The following is an 18,620-nucleotide window of genomic DNA, read 5'->3' as shown; positions in this document are numbered from 1 at the left end:
GCACTAGCATGGGGCAGTGCGGGGTGACTCTCACTTTTGCTGTGGTCCGGGGCTGGCCTCGGGCCTCCAAACGCCAATCAGAAAACTCGGCATCGTAACTGCCACCTCCCAACCACCTAAACCTGGATTACGGGGAGCGGAGGCTCTGAGCCCCAGAAGGGAGCCGGGAAAGATGCCCGAGCAGTCAGGGCCCCCAGTGCCCAGTGTCCTGGGGAATGCACCTGTGTCCTCCTCACTCCCCACCCAACGTGATCATGTACTCCACAAAAGCCCCGACAGCAGCCGAATCTCTACAGTGGGGCATCCTCAAAGCACCCGACCTGTCCTCCTCAGGACAGTCAAGGTCACCAAGACGAGGAACTTCTGAGACACTGGCCCAGCCCAGAGGGACCTAAGGAGACGTGATGACTAAACGTAAGGTGGGTCCCAGATGGGCTCGGGGGACAGAATAGGGATGTTCGGTAAAAACTAGGAAATTAGGATAAAGCGTGGACTCTAGTTAAAATAATGTTATCTGTATCGATTCACTGACTGTAATGAATGTACCACACTAATGCAAGATGTTAAGTCCAGGCTTCAGGTTGGGGACGCCCCGCTGAGAGCCACACGGCCCCATCATGTTTCCTGGCAGTGCCACCTGAGGCCGACCGGGACAGACATGCTCAGAGAGCAGGAAAAGCACGCCCCCCTCCCCACCGCCTGCTGAGCCAAGCCCCTCCTGACCGGCCCTGGGGCCTCCAGCCTCGGTCCCTGTGCCTCGGTCTCCCCATCTATAATGTTACCTACGTTGTCCAGCTGTAGTGAGGACGAGATGAGCAAACTGGGGGAAGACGCTCAGCGAACAGGGCCCGGATCACGGGGACAGACACGCCAGCCCTTACGTGAGAAAGTGCGAGGGAGGTGCTCTCTGGACGGCAGACCGTCCCCACGGGTCACAGCTGCTACAGCCAGGCCCTTGAGCACAAGGCCCCCACTCAAAGCGTCCCGCTGTGCCCACCCTCCTCTGGAACCAGAAACAAAAGGACTTGGGCCCAGCTGTGCTGCTGTCTCCCATGTCACACTCTCGTGATCGCCCACCTTGGGCTGAGTCTTTATTGCCAGACAGGCAACGAGCACGTTCTAAAAATAAGACAGAGAGCTACGTGCTTGTCCCACACGCAGGAGGCTCAGAGGTGAAGTGACTTGTGGTGGGCGGAGTAGAGTTCCCTCCAAATTCACATCTACCCAGAACTTCAAAATATGACCTTATTTGGAAATAAGGTCTTTGCAGATGTAATTACTTAAGGATCTTGTGACGCAATCATCCTGTATTTAAGACTGGCTTTAAGTCCAAAGATGGGTGTCTTCATAAGACAAAGGGGAGAACAACGTCTTTCTAAGAGAAAGGACACAGGGAAACACAGGGGAGGAGGCCGGGTGAAGACGGAGGCAGACGCAGGAGGGATGCGGCCACAAGCCAAGAACGCCTGGAGCCCCCAGGAGCCAGAAGAGGCAGGAAGGATTCTCCCCTCGAGCCCCCAGAGGGAGCACGGCCCTGCTGACACTGATTTCACACTTCTGGCCTCTAGAACTGTGAGAAAATAGATTTCTGTGGTTTTAAGCCCCCCAGTTTGTGGTAATTTGTTACAATGGCCCCAGGAAACTAAAACATCGTCTTCTAGGGTTAATGTGGAGATTTAGGAGAGCGTGTGGATAAAGCCTCTAGCTACAGTGGTCACTTCAAGTGTTGAATTAAAGTGTTTTCCTCTGAAGAGGCCATACCAGCGGAGGCTAAAACTAGGCTTCAGGGACAGCCCGCCTGGGTTCCAATCCCACCTGGGTCCCAGCTGTGTGGCCCCAGGCAACTACATGACCTCTCTGTTCCTCAGCTTCCTCACCTGGAAACTGGGAATCCTAGAAGTACTCACTTCGTGGTGGGAGGAGGGATGGATGACTTGACCCACTCAGAAGGCACAGAAAAGGGCCTTGCCTGGGCCAAGCCCCCAGGAAGAAGCCACCATTTATCCATATTACTTGACCAGGTCATTCTGATTTCTGGAATTTACCTCAAACAAATACTAATTTTAAAAAGTTAGAAAGCAAAGATGATCAAAATGACATGATCCACGAAAGCAACACGCTGGGAACAACCCAAAGACCCCCTCTTGGCAGAAGTGGACACACACAGGCGTTAAAGAATCGTGAAAGTGATACTGGCTGGAGACGCGCAGCACTCGCACCAACATTAAATAAAATATAAACAGAACACAGTGCGCAAACCGCACGTCCCAGCACCAACAACCAGGCGGAAGCACACCTGTGGGCAGCGAGGGAAGGGACACGGATAACCGTGAACTTCACCGGCGCAGGCATCCAGTCCTCTGCAGTTCCCCGTAAGAAAGAGGTTTCCAAGAGGGAGAGGACCCAGGGCTCCTGGGCTGGGGGGCCTGGGTCATCCTGGTGAAGCACAGGGAGAGGGGTTCTGCGCTCCCCCCACCCCCTGTGCCCTGAGTCACACCTAACCCTGTGTGGGCCTCGTCACCTCCAGAGACCAAGGCTGGGGGGGTGGGGCTGGGGGAGGGAGAAGGCGGTGGGCCAGCTCCAGAGCGCCAGTGAGGAAAGATGCATGAGCGCGCCTCGCTGGGCGCCACCAGCTCCCGTACCCCTCCCAGCACTCAGCTCCGTCAGGGCCCTTTTAAAAGCTCCCAGCCCAGGGGCACCTGGCCTGCTGCCCGGGCTTCAGTCCTGCAGGTGGGGGGCTCTCCCAGGGATGCTCAGCAGCTGTAGCTCCTGGGTCTCCTCCCCTGGCCGACCCCCAGCCTCGGGCTGGAAGGCAAGGGGTCCCCAGAGGCCCCTCCAGGACCTCGGTTTGTCAAAGATGTCCTGACACACAGCCAAGTGTAGAAGCAGCCCAGCCTCCATCCAGGGATAAACGGATAAACCAAACGTGGGCTACACACACCACAGAATATTATTCAGCCACGGAAAGGAAAGCTATTCTGACACACCTGCTACAACATGGACGAAGCTTCCCCGTTATGCTGAGTGAAGTTACGCCAGACACAAAAGGACAGTGGCCGTAGGATTCCACTTATGTGAGGCACCCGGAGGGGGCAAATTCAGACACGGAAAGTAGGCTGTAGGGGTCAGGGCTGGGGGAGGGGAAGGGTGAGTCAGGGTTTAATGCGGACCGAGTTGCAGTTGGAGAAGACGGAGAAGTTCTGGAGACGGATGGTGGGAGATGGTTGCACACAATGTGAATGTACTCGATGAATTGTGTGCCTAAAAATGGGTAAGATGGCAAATTTCATCTCATGCGTATTTTACCACAATCGAAAACCAAAACAAAACGCTTGTCCTGAACGCCTGCTCTGTGCCCGGCACTGGGGAGACCCACAGCAAAATCTAAGGGAAAAGGGTCCTTGAGCGCCAAGCGTTCGGAGCTAACCCTCCCGGATGCCCGCTCGACAAACACCTCCCCCCCGCTCGTCCAGGGGGACCACTGCTCCCCACTGGCCCACAGTCTTGGAGGAGCTGTCCGTCAAGATGCCCTGCCTCCCTCCGAGGGCCAACCAGAGGCTCACCGGAGCTCACTCATCCCAGCTGCAGGACTTGAAGGTTGGTCCCTCATCCTGGGGGGGCCCCTCCCATACCTCCTGACTTCCTGTGCCAGAGGATGGAGCTGGGGAAAGGCCTGAGACAGGCAGGAGGGGAGTCAGGGGCTGGTGGGCGTGCTGTACGTGGGCAAGGGGCCACCAGGGCGACTCCCAGATTTCAGGCTGGGGAGACGTGGGGTGGGAGCATTCGTCACCCCATAATGAGCTTCGCGTGGGCCGTGTGGGTCTGAGGTGCCCTTGAGACATCCAGACGCTGGTCCGAAGGGTCCAGAGCACGAGACAGAGGTCTGGGCTGCCTCCGCCGGCGCCCGTATCACCCCTCAATGACTCAGTGTCCTAGAACTTTCTCCCCGCTGGCCTTTCCCCTCTCCCAGCCCTCCTTCCCCGGCACCCGGCAGGTGGGACCACCTATCTCAGTGATAACAGGCCCCTCGGGGTGGACAGCAAACACCCCCGTGCGGGCGTGGCACCTTCCTCCAGGACCTCTTACCCCCTGACTCTGCACAGCCTGGGATTCATCCCTCCGAGGGGCCAACCAAAGCGTGGGGGGGCCCTGGGACGTTCCCCCATCACTCAGCTCCAGGGAAGCGGAAGGCCTGGAGGAGTGCTCAGCGCACTCGCACGGCGCCTACTGCGCACAGGTGCTCCTTTACTGGGCGTGCACCTTCCATCTCAGGGACGGCAACACTGGGGTCTCAGGGTCCACTCTCTCTCCTGCCTCCCCCCACCTCCCCCGCCCCGCCCCCCTTAAGGGCTGGAGGGAGAGCCACCCGCTTACCTTTCAGGCAGGTCAGCTTCAGCCCCATGTCGGTGCCTCTGCAGCCTGAGGAGAGGAGAGGCTTGTTTGTATCGGCCACGCGTGTCCAGGCCCCGCCCCCGGCCTGATGGGTGCACAACAGGAAGTAGCAGCGGAGAGAAGCCGCGGCCGAGGCGCTTGCCCGCTACAGCTGGGCTGCATTTGCTCAGAGCCCAGGGTGTGCTGGCGGAAAAAACTTTCAGGCGCCTCAAAGCTAAATATACCGGAGGAGGCCCAGAGCGGCGTAGGAGCCAGTGAAGGTGCCGGTGAGGCCTGGCCCGGGCAGATGAGGCAGAACCAGCAGAGCGTGGCTGGCTTTGGGGACAAGGGGGCCCTGAGCTCGCAAAATGGGTGTGCCTTTTGTTACAATGCTGCCCCTCTTCTAAAATGCAAATTCTTCAGAGATCTAACAGATGAAGGGACCCCAGTCCCCAGTGTTAAAATTTCCCAGCCCGTTCCCACGATCTCCCTGCAAGGGGATGGTCCTAAGCATTCCGACTAGTTGATGGGTGAACAGAGGCAGCGGCTTGACACTCAAGCCTCGGGTGCGCCCCTGGGAGGTGCTATCACTGCTCCCGTTTTACGGATGTGGAAATCGAGGCTCAGAGAGGTGTCAGCAGCTGCCTGAGGCCGCTCAGCTTACTAGAAGGAGTGGAGCTGGGATTCCAAGCTGCTACTGCCCTGACCCCCGGCCACCCACAGGGGTCTGTGAGGCTCTTGCAGGCTCTCTGAGAGGGTGAAGTCGGGGATCCCTTGCCTCCCAGGGCACCTGTGTGCTAGGCTGGCAGCGGCGGGGTGTGGCCGCGAGCAGCGCCCACACATCTCTGACGGGCCCTCGTGCTCGCAAGCCCGTCGTCTCTTTGTCCTGCACGAGGCCGAGACCCAAGGCAGGCGCCCCTGACGGCCACCTCTGGCTTTGCCAGCTGTCCCTGGATTCACCCCAGCCCCTCCTTGCTTTCTCTGCCCCGCTTCGCTATTCCTTGGGCTCAGACCTCCCAGCCCCCTTCCCTATTTCCCTTATTGATACATTTCTTGCCCATTTCCCATCCTGGCATCTGGTCTCAGAAGACCCAACACAAGTGGATTCAAGGCCACATGGGACCCTGCACCTCAATGTAGGCAAACTGGCAGCAACAGAGGTGTGTTGCAGGGACAGAATGCGCCATGGCCCAGAGGACAAGAGGGGCGTGGCCCACGGGAGGAAACAGAGGGTGGGGGTAGGGGGGCGGGCAGGTACAGGCCACAGAAGGGCCAAAGCTGAGCCGGACCGTGGGGTCTCTGGAGGCTGGTTACACAGTTCAGAGGCTATTCTGAGCGCTCCTAGGAGCCTCCACATTCTAGGGGGCTGTGCAGGCCCGTCTCCTCCCCCCAGGCCCTCGCTACCAGCAGCCCCGGCACCAAGAGCTTGTTAACAACGCAGCATCTCAGCTCTACCTGGATGCACTGAGCCAGAATCAGCATTTTAACAAGGCCCCTCGAGGTCAGAGCAGCTCGGCTCTGGGCCAGAAACTGTGGAGCCTGAGTGGTGAAGACAGCGGGGCAGTGAGGGTACGGAGGGGGAAGCAGCTGGAAGTTGGGGTGACGCACAGGCTCAGGCTTGTGAGAGGGCTCGGTCTGCAGGAGGGGCCGAGATAAAGGCTTCAATTTAGCCAGGTTGAACTTGTGGGCCGGTAGGAGATGGACAGGAGACGTCCACTAGGGGATGGACTGGGGGACTAGGCGGGAGGGAAGGGGGAGGGGGAGGGGGAGGGAGAGAGGGAGAGAAAGGGAGGGCGGACAGACAGACACCTTGGGGAACAGATTCAGAGCAGCTGTGTGCTAAGGGAAACGTTTCCCTGGCTGGGACCCGAGCCTGGCTCAGCCATGTGACCGCAGGCAGGTTTCTCAACCTGCCAAGCCTTCACTCTCCTTATCTGTAAAACGGGGCTGATGCGCGTGCAATGGTGTCAAATGGGTGTCGGGAGGGGGCGACTGCGAAAGGGCTTTGCTCCGCGCGGCGCACAGCAAAGGTCCCAGAAGCGTGGGCTGCCGTTATTTCTGACAGTGATGGAGGGGAGGGAGGTGGTGTTTTCCCACTGGAGCCTCTTCTCCAGGGCCGCACCGCTCAGAGCTGCTCCCGGTCAGGTCAGGTCGGGTCGGCAGCTCCAGCACCCCCACGGGGAGGCTGTGAAAAGCGTAGGCTCTCAGACCCCGCCCGCCCGCACGCTCAGGAGCTGCATCCCAGCAAGAACCAGGTGATGTTCTGAGCAGGTGAGAGTCGGTCGCCAGGCGCTTTCCAAAAACACAGAGGCCTGGGTCCCTCCCCCAGAGACTCCTGGTAATTGGCCTGCGGTGCGGCCTGGCACTGGGATTTTCAAAAGCTCCCGGGGTGAGGGGCAGTGGGGGCACTCTAGTGTGCAAGATGAGATGCCAGGGAGAATGCATCCTTCCTTAGGAGAAACGGGGACTGGGGCTGGAGGAGAGAGAGCCCCAGAGCAGACCTATGGGAACACTGGGCACCTTTCTGAGCATCCGCTCTGTGCCCAGCACCCTCCAGAGAAACTTGACAGAGATTCACGGTCAGTCAAGGCTCACAACAGCCCGGTGAGATTGGGACCGTTCCTACCCTCACTTTGCCAATGGGGAAACTGAGGCACCAAGAGGTTATTAGTTAACCTGCAAAAAGGTCGTACGGGGAGCAGATGGTGGGCTCGGAATTTCAAGCCAACCGCAGAGCTTACCTCCGTCGTCTCTGCCCCCCCCACCACTCTCCCCCAAGCTGGGTCTCCTGCCCAGCGGTCTGCCCCTGAGGTCGGGACCCCTGCTAGGCACACTTAACATCACAACTGTACAGACGCTGTGCGCAGCACTCTGATTCCACAGTCTATGGCTCTTCCATTCTGTCTCAGCTAAGTGCTGGTCACAACCCATCCAATAGAGTTTACAACACATCCCAGTGCAGGGTTTATAAAACAGTGATTCGCGCTGAAGTCCTCATTGATAAAGTGATGTCAGGACTTTGCTGTCAAATACAACAGAAAAACAGCAGCTGTGCTGGGGGGGGGCTGGGGACGCCATTTGCTGTTGAAGCTGGGACATGGGAGTTCGTGACATACTTTTGTGTCTGTCTGAAAAGTAATAAAATGGTCAAAAGAAAGACAACTGCCTAGGAGGTGACGGTATGAGGCCAATGTCGAGTTTTCTGATTTTGATCATTGGGCTGTGTTTTGCAAGAGACAGTCCTTGTTCTTAGGAAACACACACTGAAGTGTTCAGGTTCCAGGGCCATCATTTCTGCAGCTTCACTCACAGAGTTCGGCCAGAAATCTTAACGGGCCTCAAGCCCATAAAGCAACGGTGGGCAAACGGTGAAGGATACACAGTAGCACCTCCTGTTCCCGCACGTTGTCTGCAAGCTTGAAACTATTTCAAGAGAAGCATTCAACAAAGGAAAGGAAAGCAGAGTGCAGCTCAACCAGAGTTACCCAGCCCCCGCAGCTGGAGCATCAGATCGGGCTTTCCTACAACTTCTCTGATGTGGCTGGAGGGGCAGCCAGGGACTGCAGCTCTGGCTGGGGGAAGGCGCTGTGTCACACTGTTCCTCCCAGAAAATAGTCCTGCATTGACGGGTTTTATCCCCAAAGTTGTCTTGTGACCTTAAAAATACCTATCTCTGCAGGCTTCCCTGGTGGCGCAGTGGTTAAGAATCCGCCTGCGGTGCAGGGGACACGAGTTCGAGCCCTGGTCCGGGAAGATGCCACCTGCTGCGAAGCAACTAAGCCCATGCGCCACAACTACTGAGCCTGCGCCCTAGAGCCCGCGAGCCACAACTACTGAGCCCGTGTGCCACAACTACTGAAGCCCACGCGCCTAGAGCCCGCGCTCTGCAACGAGAAGCCACCGCAATGAGAAGCCCGCGCACCGCAACGAAGAGCAGCCCCCGCTCACCGCAACTAGAGAAAGCCTGCGTGCAGCAACGAAGACCCAACGCAGCCAAAAATAGATAAATAGATAAATAAATGTCTATCTCAAAGCACTCAGGGAAAGAAAGAAGAAAGCAGGAGGGAGAGGACCTGGCAGCCTGGATTCAGGGGACACTGGGGGACAGGAAGCCGTGCCAGGGTCAGGTAAATGTTGCATCAAGAGGTCTTGTCTACGTGTAGTGATTCTATTTCTGGTTTCTAGAACTCCCAAACGGAGTTTTCACTAGCCGACTTTTCTTATCCCAGTGCACATTGCTGTAACGCCCCAGAGGGGCAGAAGGAAGGTGGGAGTGGCTGAGAGGAACTGGGAGTCTGTGCAAGCTGTGTGACCTTAGGCCAGTCATTTCCCTCTCTGAGCCTGAGACGCTGATGCTCTGCCTCCCAGGCTCTGTGTCCTCATCAGGCATCCGGGCCCAGCCTCCAGGACAGGGCCTGGGACAGGTGTCACCATCATCATCACCTCACTGTCAAGCATACATGTCATCATGTCACCATTCAGCACCCTCTGAGGGTGCTGTGTGGGAACAGAACCAGGGGCACCCTGCCACGTGGTCCCGGATTCCGAGGTGTGGCCTGTGGAGCAGAAGGAATCGTGCCCCAGGGTGATTTATGCAGGACTGTGGGCAGAGCCCCACCCACTCTGCTCCCTTCGTGAGTGGGCTGGGGGGCAGCCCCCTGCAGAGATGGAAGATACTTTTGTGGGAGACACCCCCGTACGTGGGATGGGACGGGATGTCTGGCGATGAGGAAGGCAAGCCTGATGCTTCATCTGTCCAAACGGTAGCCACACCGACACCTAACCGTGGGGAGTGGGGCTATATCCCCCCAAACGCCACCATCACAGCTGACAGGTGTCAGGCTAATGCTTTCAAGAGGCCGAGCCCATTACAAGAGTTCCTAACCCTGACAACACCCGACGAGATAACATCATGCCCATCCCCCATGTACACAGGAGGGAACGGAGCTCCAAGCGGTCAAGCGGCCAGGGAGCTGCAGCCCCTAGCCCGGCTGATCTCGCCACACCGCAGCCCCTAGCCCGGCTGATCTCGTCACACCGCAGCCCCTAGCCCGGCTGATCTCGCCACACCGCAGCCCCTAGCCCCGCTGATCTCGCCACACCGCTTAAGTGTCTATCATTCTACTCGCGGAGGTCTACACCGTCTGAATTTGTTACAAAGATACACATTTTTGTAATTAGAAAATAAAGATTTAATGGGCGGAAAGGAAAGATTTCACGAGAGGGGGCCCCCTTAGCTTGGCACGATGGTAGGGAAGCAGTCGGAAAGAAGAGAATTGCTAGTTTAGGTATAAATGTTCTCTCTTTTCACACATTCGCAGGAGTGTGAAAAACCTCCCTTTCATATTGAATCGGGGTCTGTTTATGTTCCATTCAAAATATCAGATTGTTACTTATCTGCACAACAGCCTGAGTTAGAACAGGTTCTTTCTCGCACCCAGGCATAAAAATCTCCCTACCGCCAAATGGCCACGACAGGATCCTCTCTGGTGACAGGGATGGGCAGCGAGTGATAAAAACTTACGTCCTTCTGCAGGGGGTCTGCCCCTCCCCTGAGAGGTGGAGAGATAGACGGGATATCTGCTGCTTTGCACCCCACACGGCCTCTCTAAAGCCATGGGGAAAGGACACACCTGGCCAAGGTGTCCGTTGCTGTCTTTATAGCCGCCTTGCAGGTAAGGGCCACAAACGACCAGCTCGCAGCTGTGAGTGCTGGCCAGCTCACCCCCTGCAGGTTTGCAATACGAAGAGAACAGTCAACAAATGTGTTCTCTGCACAGAGTAAAAAGTAAAGAAGATGTAGCCCTGTGAACCGGAGACACAAGAACCACCCCAGGGCCGAAGGCACCCTGCTTGTAGAATTCTGGCCAAGGTCGGCTGATTCCCTTCAGTTTCTGCTTTGGTGGCTCATGGAGGTTGGGCTGTAGAGGATGAAATAAAACCCCTCCCGGCATGAATCCTGCAGATCTGGAACTGAAACTGGTCAAATAAAATACAGGATGCCCGACTACTGCATGGGACATACCCCCACTAATCATCATCTATCATTTATCTGCCATTCACATCGAACTGGGCATTTAATTTGCTAAACCTGGCAACCCTACACAAAGGCTGTCACCTGGGTTTCCCAGATGAGGCCATGTAGAAAGGGAAAGTCAGTGAAAGGCAGCGTCGGGCTAGAAGCCTGAACTTGGTCTCTGGGGAGTCAAGCTCCCAGATGAAATCAGAGTAGCTCTGTGGAGGTCATGACTCAGCCCAGGCACAGGGCCTCACACCCCGAACCAAGATCTCACTTGAGGACCAAGGAGAGGCCAGGTGTGAAGAATCATAGCTGAGGAATGTGACCCTTTGCCTAGGTGGGTGGACCCACCAGAGCAGATGGAGTCAGGTTCCCCTCCCAGCTGGGGGAGTCTGGGTAAGCTCTCCGTGCCTGTTTCCTTACTGCAAACACAGGGGAGACGTACTAACAGACTGGCCAGTCAGGGCTCCCAGCAGGCACGCGACACATCTTGGTTTTCTTCCTTTTTTAAAAAATGCACTTTCCTTTTGCAACAGGATTAGAATTCCTGCAACACCAGCCAAAGGGACTGTGCTGGGAACAGATGCTACGAGCGTTAACATGCTTCCCATCCTGGTACACAGAGTGCAAACACGAGCCTCTCCCTGGCTTTAGCCCACACACCTGCAGGAGGCCTGGCCCACAGCTGCTTGCCGACGGGAAGCGAAAGAGGATGGGCCTGGGGGCGGGGGCAAGGTGCCCACCAAAATCCCCACCCGCTTCGCTGTCACCCGGCAGGGTCTTGGGCCACCTGGGGTCTAGCCGTGGCCTTCCGCTGACTGCCCATGTAAGTCTGAGCACAATACTAGCCCACTGCCACCTCGGGGCCTCTGGGAGATTAAACTCAACACTTAGGATCTGTGCAACTTTCCCTACGTTATACATCAATAAAAATGTTTCAAAATAAGGGGTATTGTACTAGAAGTTAGGCTAATGGTTAATTCATCATGGGTTAAGTAGAAAACATGTCATTGTTTTTACAGCAACCTTGAAGTTAGGAGTCACAAACTCCTAATCACTCCCTGCAGGTTTGCAGGGCAAAGAGAAAAGTAAACTACTGTGTTCTTTGCACCAAATAAAAAGTACCTACAATGTGGCACTGCCTGTGGTACACACAGAACCACCCACGGCTCCCAGGGGAGACTGCGGCTCCATGGGGTACGAGTGGGTTCCTGTGGAATTTCTGGTTCTTGATCTGGGTGTACACTTTTCATGTCTACACGTTACTGTGTGTATATTATACATTAACAGTATTTTCATGGGGGAAGGCTTGTACCTGGTGGTCCTACGCCGTGAGGGCTGGGGGTCCACGGCCCGGCCTTGCCACTTACCGCCCGCGTGACCTTGGATCAGTCACTTTACCGTTACAAGCCTCTGCGTCCTCATCTGTAAAATGGAGATAACAGCATTAGGTCAGAGAATGAACACAGAAAACGCAGGTGATGGCTACCATCATTCAGTGCTCAACAAACATGAAATAGCACCGCTGTCTTTCCGTGGCCGCCGAGGGGAAGCCCACAGGTGTTCTCAACCTCAGGGCCCACGGAGGGCACCCCACTGGCCAAGAGAAAGGCTTCCAGGGAGAGGAGATTAGCCTGGTGGAGGTTTCAGCCTCCTTGGGGCGGCCAGAGGGATTAAGTCTTTCCATAAATACATGGCCTCCCTCCCATCCAGGGTGGGGACACAGAACCCAAGGTGGGTGTGGCCTGGACAGGTAACACGGTGCTTTCTGGAGTTAACCTGGCCTGGGACAAGGGCTCCCCAAGCGCCCCTGGGGGCTGTGCAGGAAACCCTGGAGCCTGCCAATCCAGGTGGGCCAGTCCGAGCCTCAGTTTCCTCATCTGTAAGATGGGGTGTTTTTTCACAAAGGCTGCACAATCACAGGAGCGTCTCCACCGGGCTGCCTTCACCTCCTCGTCCCCCACCCCCATCCTCAGTGAGACAAGGAGGCTCAGCCTGCACAGACTTTTCTGAGCCGGGGAGCAGTCTGAGAGAGGTCCCAGCCGCCCTGACCCCGCCCACCAGGCTGGCCACGCCGGGCTACAGGTCAACCTTTGTAAGGAGTGCCTCCCCCCAGGTCCGCTGAGCTCAGCAGGCCGGGAGAGTCGCGAGTGCGTTCACACTCAAATCTCCCTTCGAGATTGCAAACCTGCTTTGATGCTCTGGGAGCGAAGGGGGCCCCTAAGTGAGGCGGTTCATAAATAATATATTCTGAAATACTCGATAGAGGGGAAATGGTTCCTCTCGAGGCCTCCTGCCCCCACCCCCCGCCGGGCTCCTTTCCAGCTTTCAGGAGTGGCGGTCTGGTCCGTCCCCCAGGAGCTCGTGACAGCGCGGGGTGGCAGGTGGGGAGTGGGGGGCCGGAGGCTTCCACGCGCGGGGACACACCCCTCCCCCGACCCGCCCAGTCTTAAGCTGCAACACGGCCGGAGGAGGCCCAACTCTCCCCAAACCCGCGTATCCGCAGAAAAGTCTGCAAGAAGTTGGAGGGGCACGCCCGAGCCCGCGGGGGTCCCCCGCCGCCCCCCGGGGCCCCCGCCCGCCCCAGAGACGCCACTCCCGCCGCGGGGGCTGGCGGGGCGTGGACGCTGCTCGGCGGGGCTGCGGCTCTCGGGAAGAGCGGCGTCTTCTAGGAGGGTGGGGTGGGCAGCGCCGTGCCAGGCACCGGGGAGCGCGGCGCAGGGCACTCACCGCTTCCTGGTGGGCTCACTGTGGGGCCCGCCCCGGCGCCGCTGGCGGCGGCGGCCGGGCTCGAGGGGCCGCGGCGACAAGCCTTCAAGAGAGAGCAGCGGAGCTCCTGGCCCGGGCCGGGTAGCGCCCTGGAGCCCCGCTCCGCCCCGGTCGGCGCTCGGGGCAGCCGCCACCGCCGCCGCCGCCGTCGCCGCCGCCGCGCGCACGCCTCCCACCGCCCCCTCCCTGGCCCCCGAGGGCGGTGCTGACGGCGGCCCCGCCTCGCCCGCGGGCGCCGGATCTCACCGGCCCGGCGCGGGGGCAGAGCGGGTACCGCCCGCCGCCTCCTTAGGGAGCGGGCCAGGGGTGCGCCGGGCGCCGGCGCCTCCGGCCTCGCGGACTCCCCTGCCCTCCTTAGTTTCCTCTCGCCCCGGCCCGAGGGTGAGGTCGAAGGCGGGGAACCCGGGGAAGGTCTGGGCCGCGGCCCGGGGGACGCTGTCGGCCGCGCGCCCCTTCCGAGGCTGGGTGCCGGGTCCCCTGCGGCTGTGCCCCCCCAGCCCTGGGTGGTGGAAGTTGAGCCTCGGGGTTCCCTCCACACCGGACGCCTGTGCTTGAGGGGGAGGGGGGAAGTGTGGGGCTCCAGCATTTCGCCACCCCCACCCTGGGCCCTGGGGACACGTTGACGGTACGCACCCTCCCCCCACCCCGGCTAGTCGCTGGCCTGTGGGGCTTCAGATGGCCCTCGTGATCAGAGGGCAGCTTCCCCGGTGTCAGCGTCTGGCCCTTTGGCTCGCCACACATGCTTTTGCACCCCACTTCTGGGGGTGAACCAGGGGGCGCGGCCCAGCTGGAGGGTGTTAGGGCTTGCCTCCTGGCCGCTGGGCCGCCTTCGGGTTTCTGAGGACGCCCAGCTGGTAGTCATTCCCCAGTTCCCAGAGGTGTGGGTGCAGAGGCCTTTTATCCAAGTGGGTTTCTCAGGAGGCCTCCCACAGAGAGGAGACCTCTGCAGGCACCTACCCAGCGTGCCAGGAAGAACAAAGCCAACCCCTAGCAAGTGTTTCCCATGTCATTGTCACAAGCCTGTCCGGCCAGCTCCGTCTTACAAGCCCAAGATCCCCACACCCCATGCTCTGTGTCCTTCTGGAGGCTTCGAAAGGGAAACTGAGTCTCAGAGCAGGACAATGACACCCCTTCTGTGAATGCAGGGAAGCATGGGTTGCAGGAAATAAGAGTCAGCGCCCTAGCCGTGTTCTCCCTTTGAGTCATTCCTAAATAAGAGTCAGCGCCCTAGCCGTGTTCTCCTTTTGAGTCATTCCTAAAGTATTACAATCTTTTGGTTCCCCTGAGCGTATCCAGTCCAGAGGGACAGGCAGGAAATGTATCATGTCCCCCCCTCCAAATAGAAGGACAGAGGTGGGGGGCAGGGTTAGGGGCTGGATGTCCCCCCACCCGTCCCCGTCCCTGCCTTCCGCCTCGGGAGGGAAGGTGGCCTGCGAGGGTCCTGTGCCCTGGTTCCTCCCCAGGGAGCTGTGGGGCAGGGCTGCTTCGCATCGTCTCCTGTGATGGTGGCAACAAAGGGGTGGGGAGGCCTCCAGAGACGGGGGGCACAGCCAACCACATTCTTGTCACGGAAGCGAGGCCCCTTCTGCCGGCCGAGAAGCCCTGAGCAGGCCGAATGCTGGGCACTGGTTGTGACATCAGCCTGTCTCTGGGCCCCAGTTCCCACAAGGAGAAATGGGGACCCATTGATTTCTTTTTTTTTTATACAGCAGGTTCTTATTAGTTATCTATTTTATGCATATTAGTGTACAGACCATTCATTTCTGTAAGCACTTTCTGAGCATCTATTCTGCGCCGGACACCGGGTACCGCAGTGAACAGCATAACTGGCACTGACTGAGCGCTCCTTAGGCACGTGGCCTGCTGTCACCGCCTGCTCAGGACAGCCCTGCTCTCTCCATTTCCCAGGTGTGGGGCCCGCAGCAGAGGGAGGCCACAGGTCATCCCGCCGCTGAGTGGTGCGTTCCAACCTGTGCCCTGCTCTGCTGCCCCAAGCAGAGAGAGGAGCAGAGAGAGGAGCGGCCAGGCTCAGCACTGGGGGAGGGGATGCGGGGCTAATGTGAGGAGGTCCAGGCGGATGCGTTTCGTGGAGTGTATGGGGTTGAGATAAGGAATGGAAAGAATCCAGTTTAGTTTGCCTCCTCCCTCAGGAGGCCTGAGAACAGCGGGGTTTGTGCCCCAGGCTCAGGAATTCTCAATGTCAGCACTTGGACGTAGGGGCTGGATAATTAGATCTGCCATTGGGGGGCTGCCCTGGGCGCTGTAGCCATTGGGGGGCTGCCCTGGGCAGCATCCCTGGCTTCTACCCACTAAAGGTCAGTAGCATAGCTCCCTCCCCAAGTGGTGACAACCAAACACCTCCCCAGAGGTTGCCAGGGGACACCCTGGGGGGCACGACTGCTAGTGCCTTGAGAACCCCTGAGAGTATTCCAGTGGGTTCCAGCCCTGGCAGCATGCCAGGATCCCCGAGGGTGGCGCTCAACCAGTAAATAAATACAAATGAATGAAGCAAACACCCAGGCTAGGGTTCACCCCAGGGACCCTGACCTAATTGGTCCAGTTAGGGCCAAGGTATAGGTGTTTGTTCCGTAAAAACTCCCACGTACGTTAATCGGCTGATACCACGGAGAACCTCGATCTGAGGGTCAGAGCCCACTTGGAAGGATAGAGACTTCAGGCACAGACCTACCTAACGCAAATCTGTGCGGTCTGGACGGGTCCTGATTTGAACAAACCAACCAGAAAAAGATATTTGTGAGATACTAGAAAATTAAACATAGTCTGGGTATTAGATCATATTAAGAAATTACTGGGACTTCCCTGGTGGCGCGGTGGTTGAGAGTCCGCCTGCCGATGCAGGGCACGCGGGTTCGTGCCCCGGTCCGGGAGGATCCCACATGCCGCAGAGCAGCTGGGCCCATGAGCCATGGCCGCTGAGCCTGCGCGTTCGGAGCCTGTGCTCCGCAAAAGGAGAGGCCACAACAGTGAGAGGCCCGTGCACCACAAAAAAAAAAAAAAAAAAAAAAGAAATTACTGGGACTTCCCTGGTGGTCCAGTGGATAGGACACCATACTCCCAGGGCAGGGGGCCTGGGTTCGATCCCTGGTCGGGGAGCTACATCCCACATGCATGCCGCGACTGGGAGTTCGCACGCCACAACTAAGAAGATCTCGAGCGCCGCAACTGGGATCCGATGCAGCCAATTAAATAAATAATTTTAAAAAAGAAATTACTACTAATGTTAATAGTTGTGATAGTGATATCACTGTGTTTTCTAAAGCCCTTATCTGTTAGTGATCCATGTGGAAAAGTATTTATGAGTGAATTAGTATGAAGATGAGGTTTGCTTTAAAAGACATGGAAAATAAAAAGGTGGCAGAGTGAGGGTGGGAGGGGTAGAGGGAGGTGAAAACAATGGCAAATGTTGATAATAGTTGAAGTTAAGTGGTGGGTACGTGGAGGCTTATTATACTATTCTCTTTACTTTTGTGTGTGTTTGAAATTTTCCAAAATAAAGTGGGTTTTCTTTTTAAAGAGAGAGCGCCCACTTGGACACCATTTTCCTGGCAGCCAGGTGAGGTGCCCAGGAAGTTGGTCCTGTTTTGGGGTGGGGGGGTAGAGGAAGCTGGTGGTGGGGACCCCACGGGCTCTGGAGGAGAGTTCAGCTCAGTGGGCTTACCTTGCACCGCGCACCTGTAAGCGGCTGCAGTGACTGAAGAGGAGGGGTCAGCCTTGAACCCACAGACCCTGGAGATCAAGGCAGCAGCCCACAGCTGTCTGTGATCAGAATCACCCGGAGCTTTGGGAAAAGGCAGGTGCTAGAGGCGGGGATTCCTCAGGCGTGGCCCCCGAGGGGTGGTGATTTGGGAAGTTGGGACCCTGATGCTTGTCCCCCAAAGCCCTCCCTTCTCAGCCCCTTGGTCTGCAGGGGACGCAGGAGAAGGGTAATTAGAGCAATTCCACCCTCTCCTCCCCTTGGGGGCCCACTTCCTGTGCATGATTCTACAAGGATTCCAACGTGCACTGAGCACCTGCCATGTGTCAGAAACAGTTCCAGGCTCTGAGGATACAGGGAGTGAACGAGACAGTCCCTGCCCCCTATGGATGTCAGAGTCTAAGTGCTAAGGAGGGAAAATAAAACAGAGGAGCTAAAGCTTTAGACGAGGTGGACGAGAACTCGCAGAAGGTGGCCTTTGAGAAGCCCCCAAAGGGAGCCGGGTCCCGTGTGAGTAACAGGAGGAAACGCTTGCTGTGATGGTTCTGGGTCCAGGGCATGGCCCATGGAGGGCAAAAAAGGACCATGTTTGTAGGACAGCTCCTCCTCCTGAGATGTCCTTCCCCCCTGCCCTTGTCCAGTTAGCTCCTCCCCGCTTTCACGGATCTAGGCAAGTGTCCCTTTGCCTGGCAGACCGCAGGCTGCCGTGGGTTCATCAATGCGATGACTGAAGGTCTGGGTCTCACTAGCAGGGAAACCCCCGGAGGACAGCCCGGAGGACAGGGACCAGGTCCGCAGCACTGGCCTCACAGCCTCGGCCTGGGGCGCAGGGCCGAGCACAGGGCAGGCACTCCGGACACACATGTGGAACGCATTGGGGGTTTGAACAAACCAATAAAGAACGGCAAGTCCTCGGAAGGTTTCCGGGGACCGCAGGACCAGACGCATCGCAAGGAGAGCAGCAGGTGGACAGCCCATTCCCAAAGGGAACCATCTGCTTGAATGCCAAGCCAGGGGAGCTGCCCGGGGCAGCTGCTGGGGAGGGAGCGGCTGTAAGGTTGCCCAGCCCAGAACAGGGAGGAGGCAGTTCTGTCTGCACAGCCCCGCCCACCTGTGCCCCTTCTAGTTGCCAGCAAGGGGCAGCGTGGATGACGACAGCGGTGGAGGCCAGGCAGCACCGGAGCCACACCAGGGAGGGGACCAGAGGGAGCCGAGGGGAGGGGCAGGGCTGAGACGACAGTGCTCGCCCCGGACATTTTCTGAGCCTGGAAGGACATCAGGGTAGGCCCAAGGCTCAGCAGGGGCCGTTGCTGGCTAAAGACCATCCCAGCCCAGGACGCCTGTGAATAGGGGCGCTTGGGAGCCCCCAGCCGAGGCAGCAGCGTGGGAGAGTGGGTGTCCTGCACCCACTGGACTGCCAGCAGACCGTGCAAGGGTCTGAGAAGCTGGGCCTTCCTAGTCACCACAGCATGACCTCCCCACGCCCAGAGAGCGCTACCCAGTCACACGTGGCATTGGAGGATTTCGGGCCCAGAGGGGCTCCACAAGCTGTCGAGGAAGGTGGGGAGCAGGGCTGGTGGGGGGGGAGGGGGGAGATCGGTCCATTCACAACCCCCCAGGCCTCACCTGCAGCTAATTCCCTATTTGAGGCACGTCTGTGAAATTCAGTTTCATATTCAACAATCATTTGTTGATCATAGTGGTAGGTTAAAGACGGCTGCAGGCTGCAAATTCTTCCTCCCTCCC

At 57.9% G+C, this 18,620-nt stretch overlaps 1 protein-coding gene across 1 annotated transcript in view; it reads right to left on the bottom strand.

Moving 5' to 3' along the window:
- C19H16orf74 (chromosome 19 C16orf74 homolog) overlaps nt 1–13,745 on the bottom strand; it is a 30,824-nt gene extending 17,079 nt beyond the window's left edge. The window contains exons 1-3 of the mRNA XM_033845334.2: nt 13,121–13,745; nt 11,761–11,815; nt 4,375–4,419 (exon numbers count right to left, since the gene is read on the bottom strand). Of these exons, the coding sequence (XP_033701225.1) occupies nt 4,375–4,419; nt 11,761–11,815; nt 13,121–13,745 (725 nt within the window). The remainder of the gene's footprint in view (nt 1–4,374; nt 4,420–11,760; nt 11,816–13,120) is intronic.
- Nucleotides 13,746–18,620: the final 4,875 nt, after the last annotated feature.

This window comes from Tursiops truncatus, chromosome 19 (genome assembly GCF_011762595.2).
Source record: "Tursiops truncatus isolate mTurTru1 chromosome 19, mTurTru1.mat.Y, whole genome shotgun sequence".
NCBI classification, from domain to species: domain Eukaryota; kingdom Metazoa; phylum Chordata; class Mammalia; order Artiodactyla; family Delphinidae; genus Tursiops; species Tursiops truncatus.
This window is presented reverse-complemented; position numbering and strand designations above follow the sequence as displayed.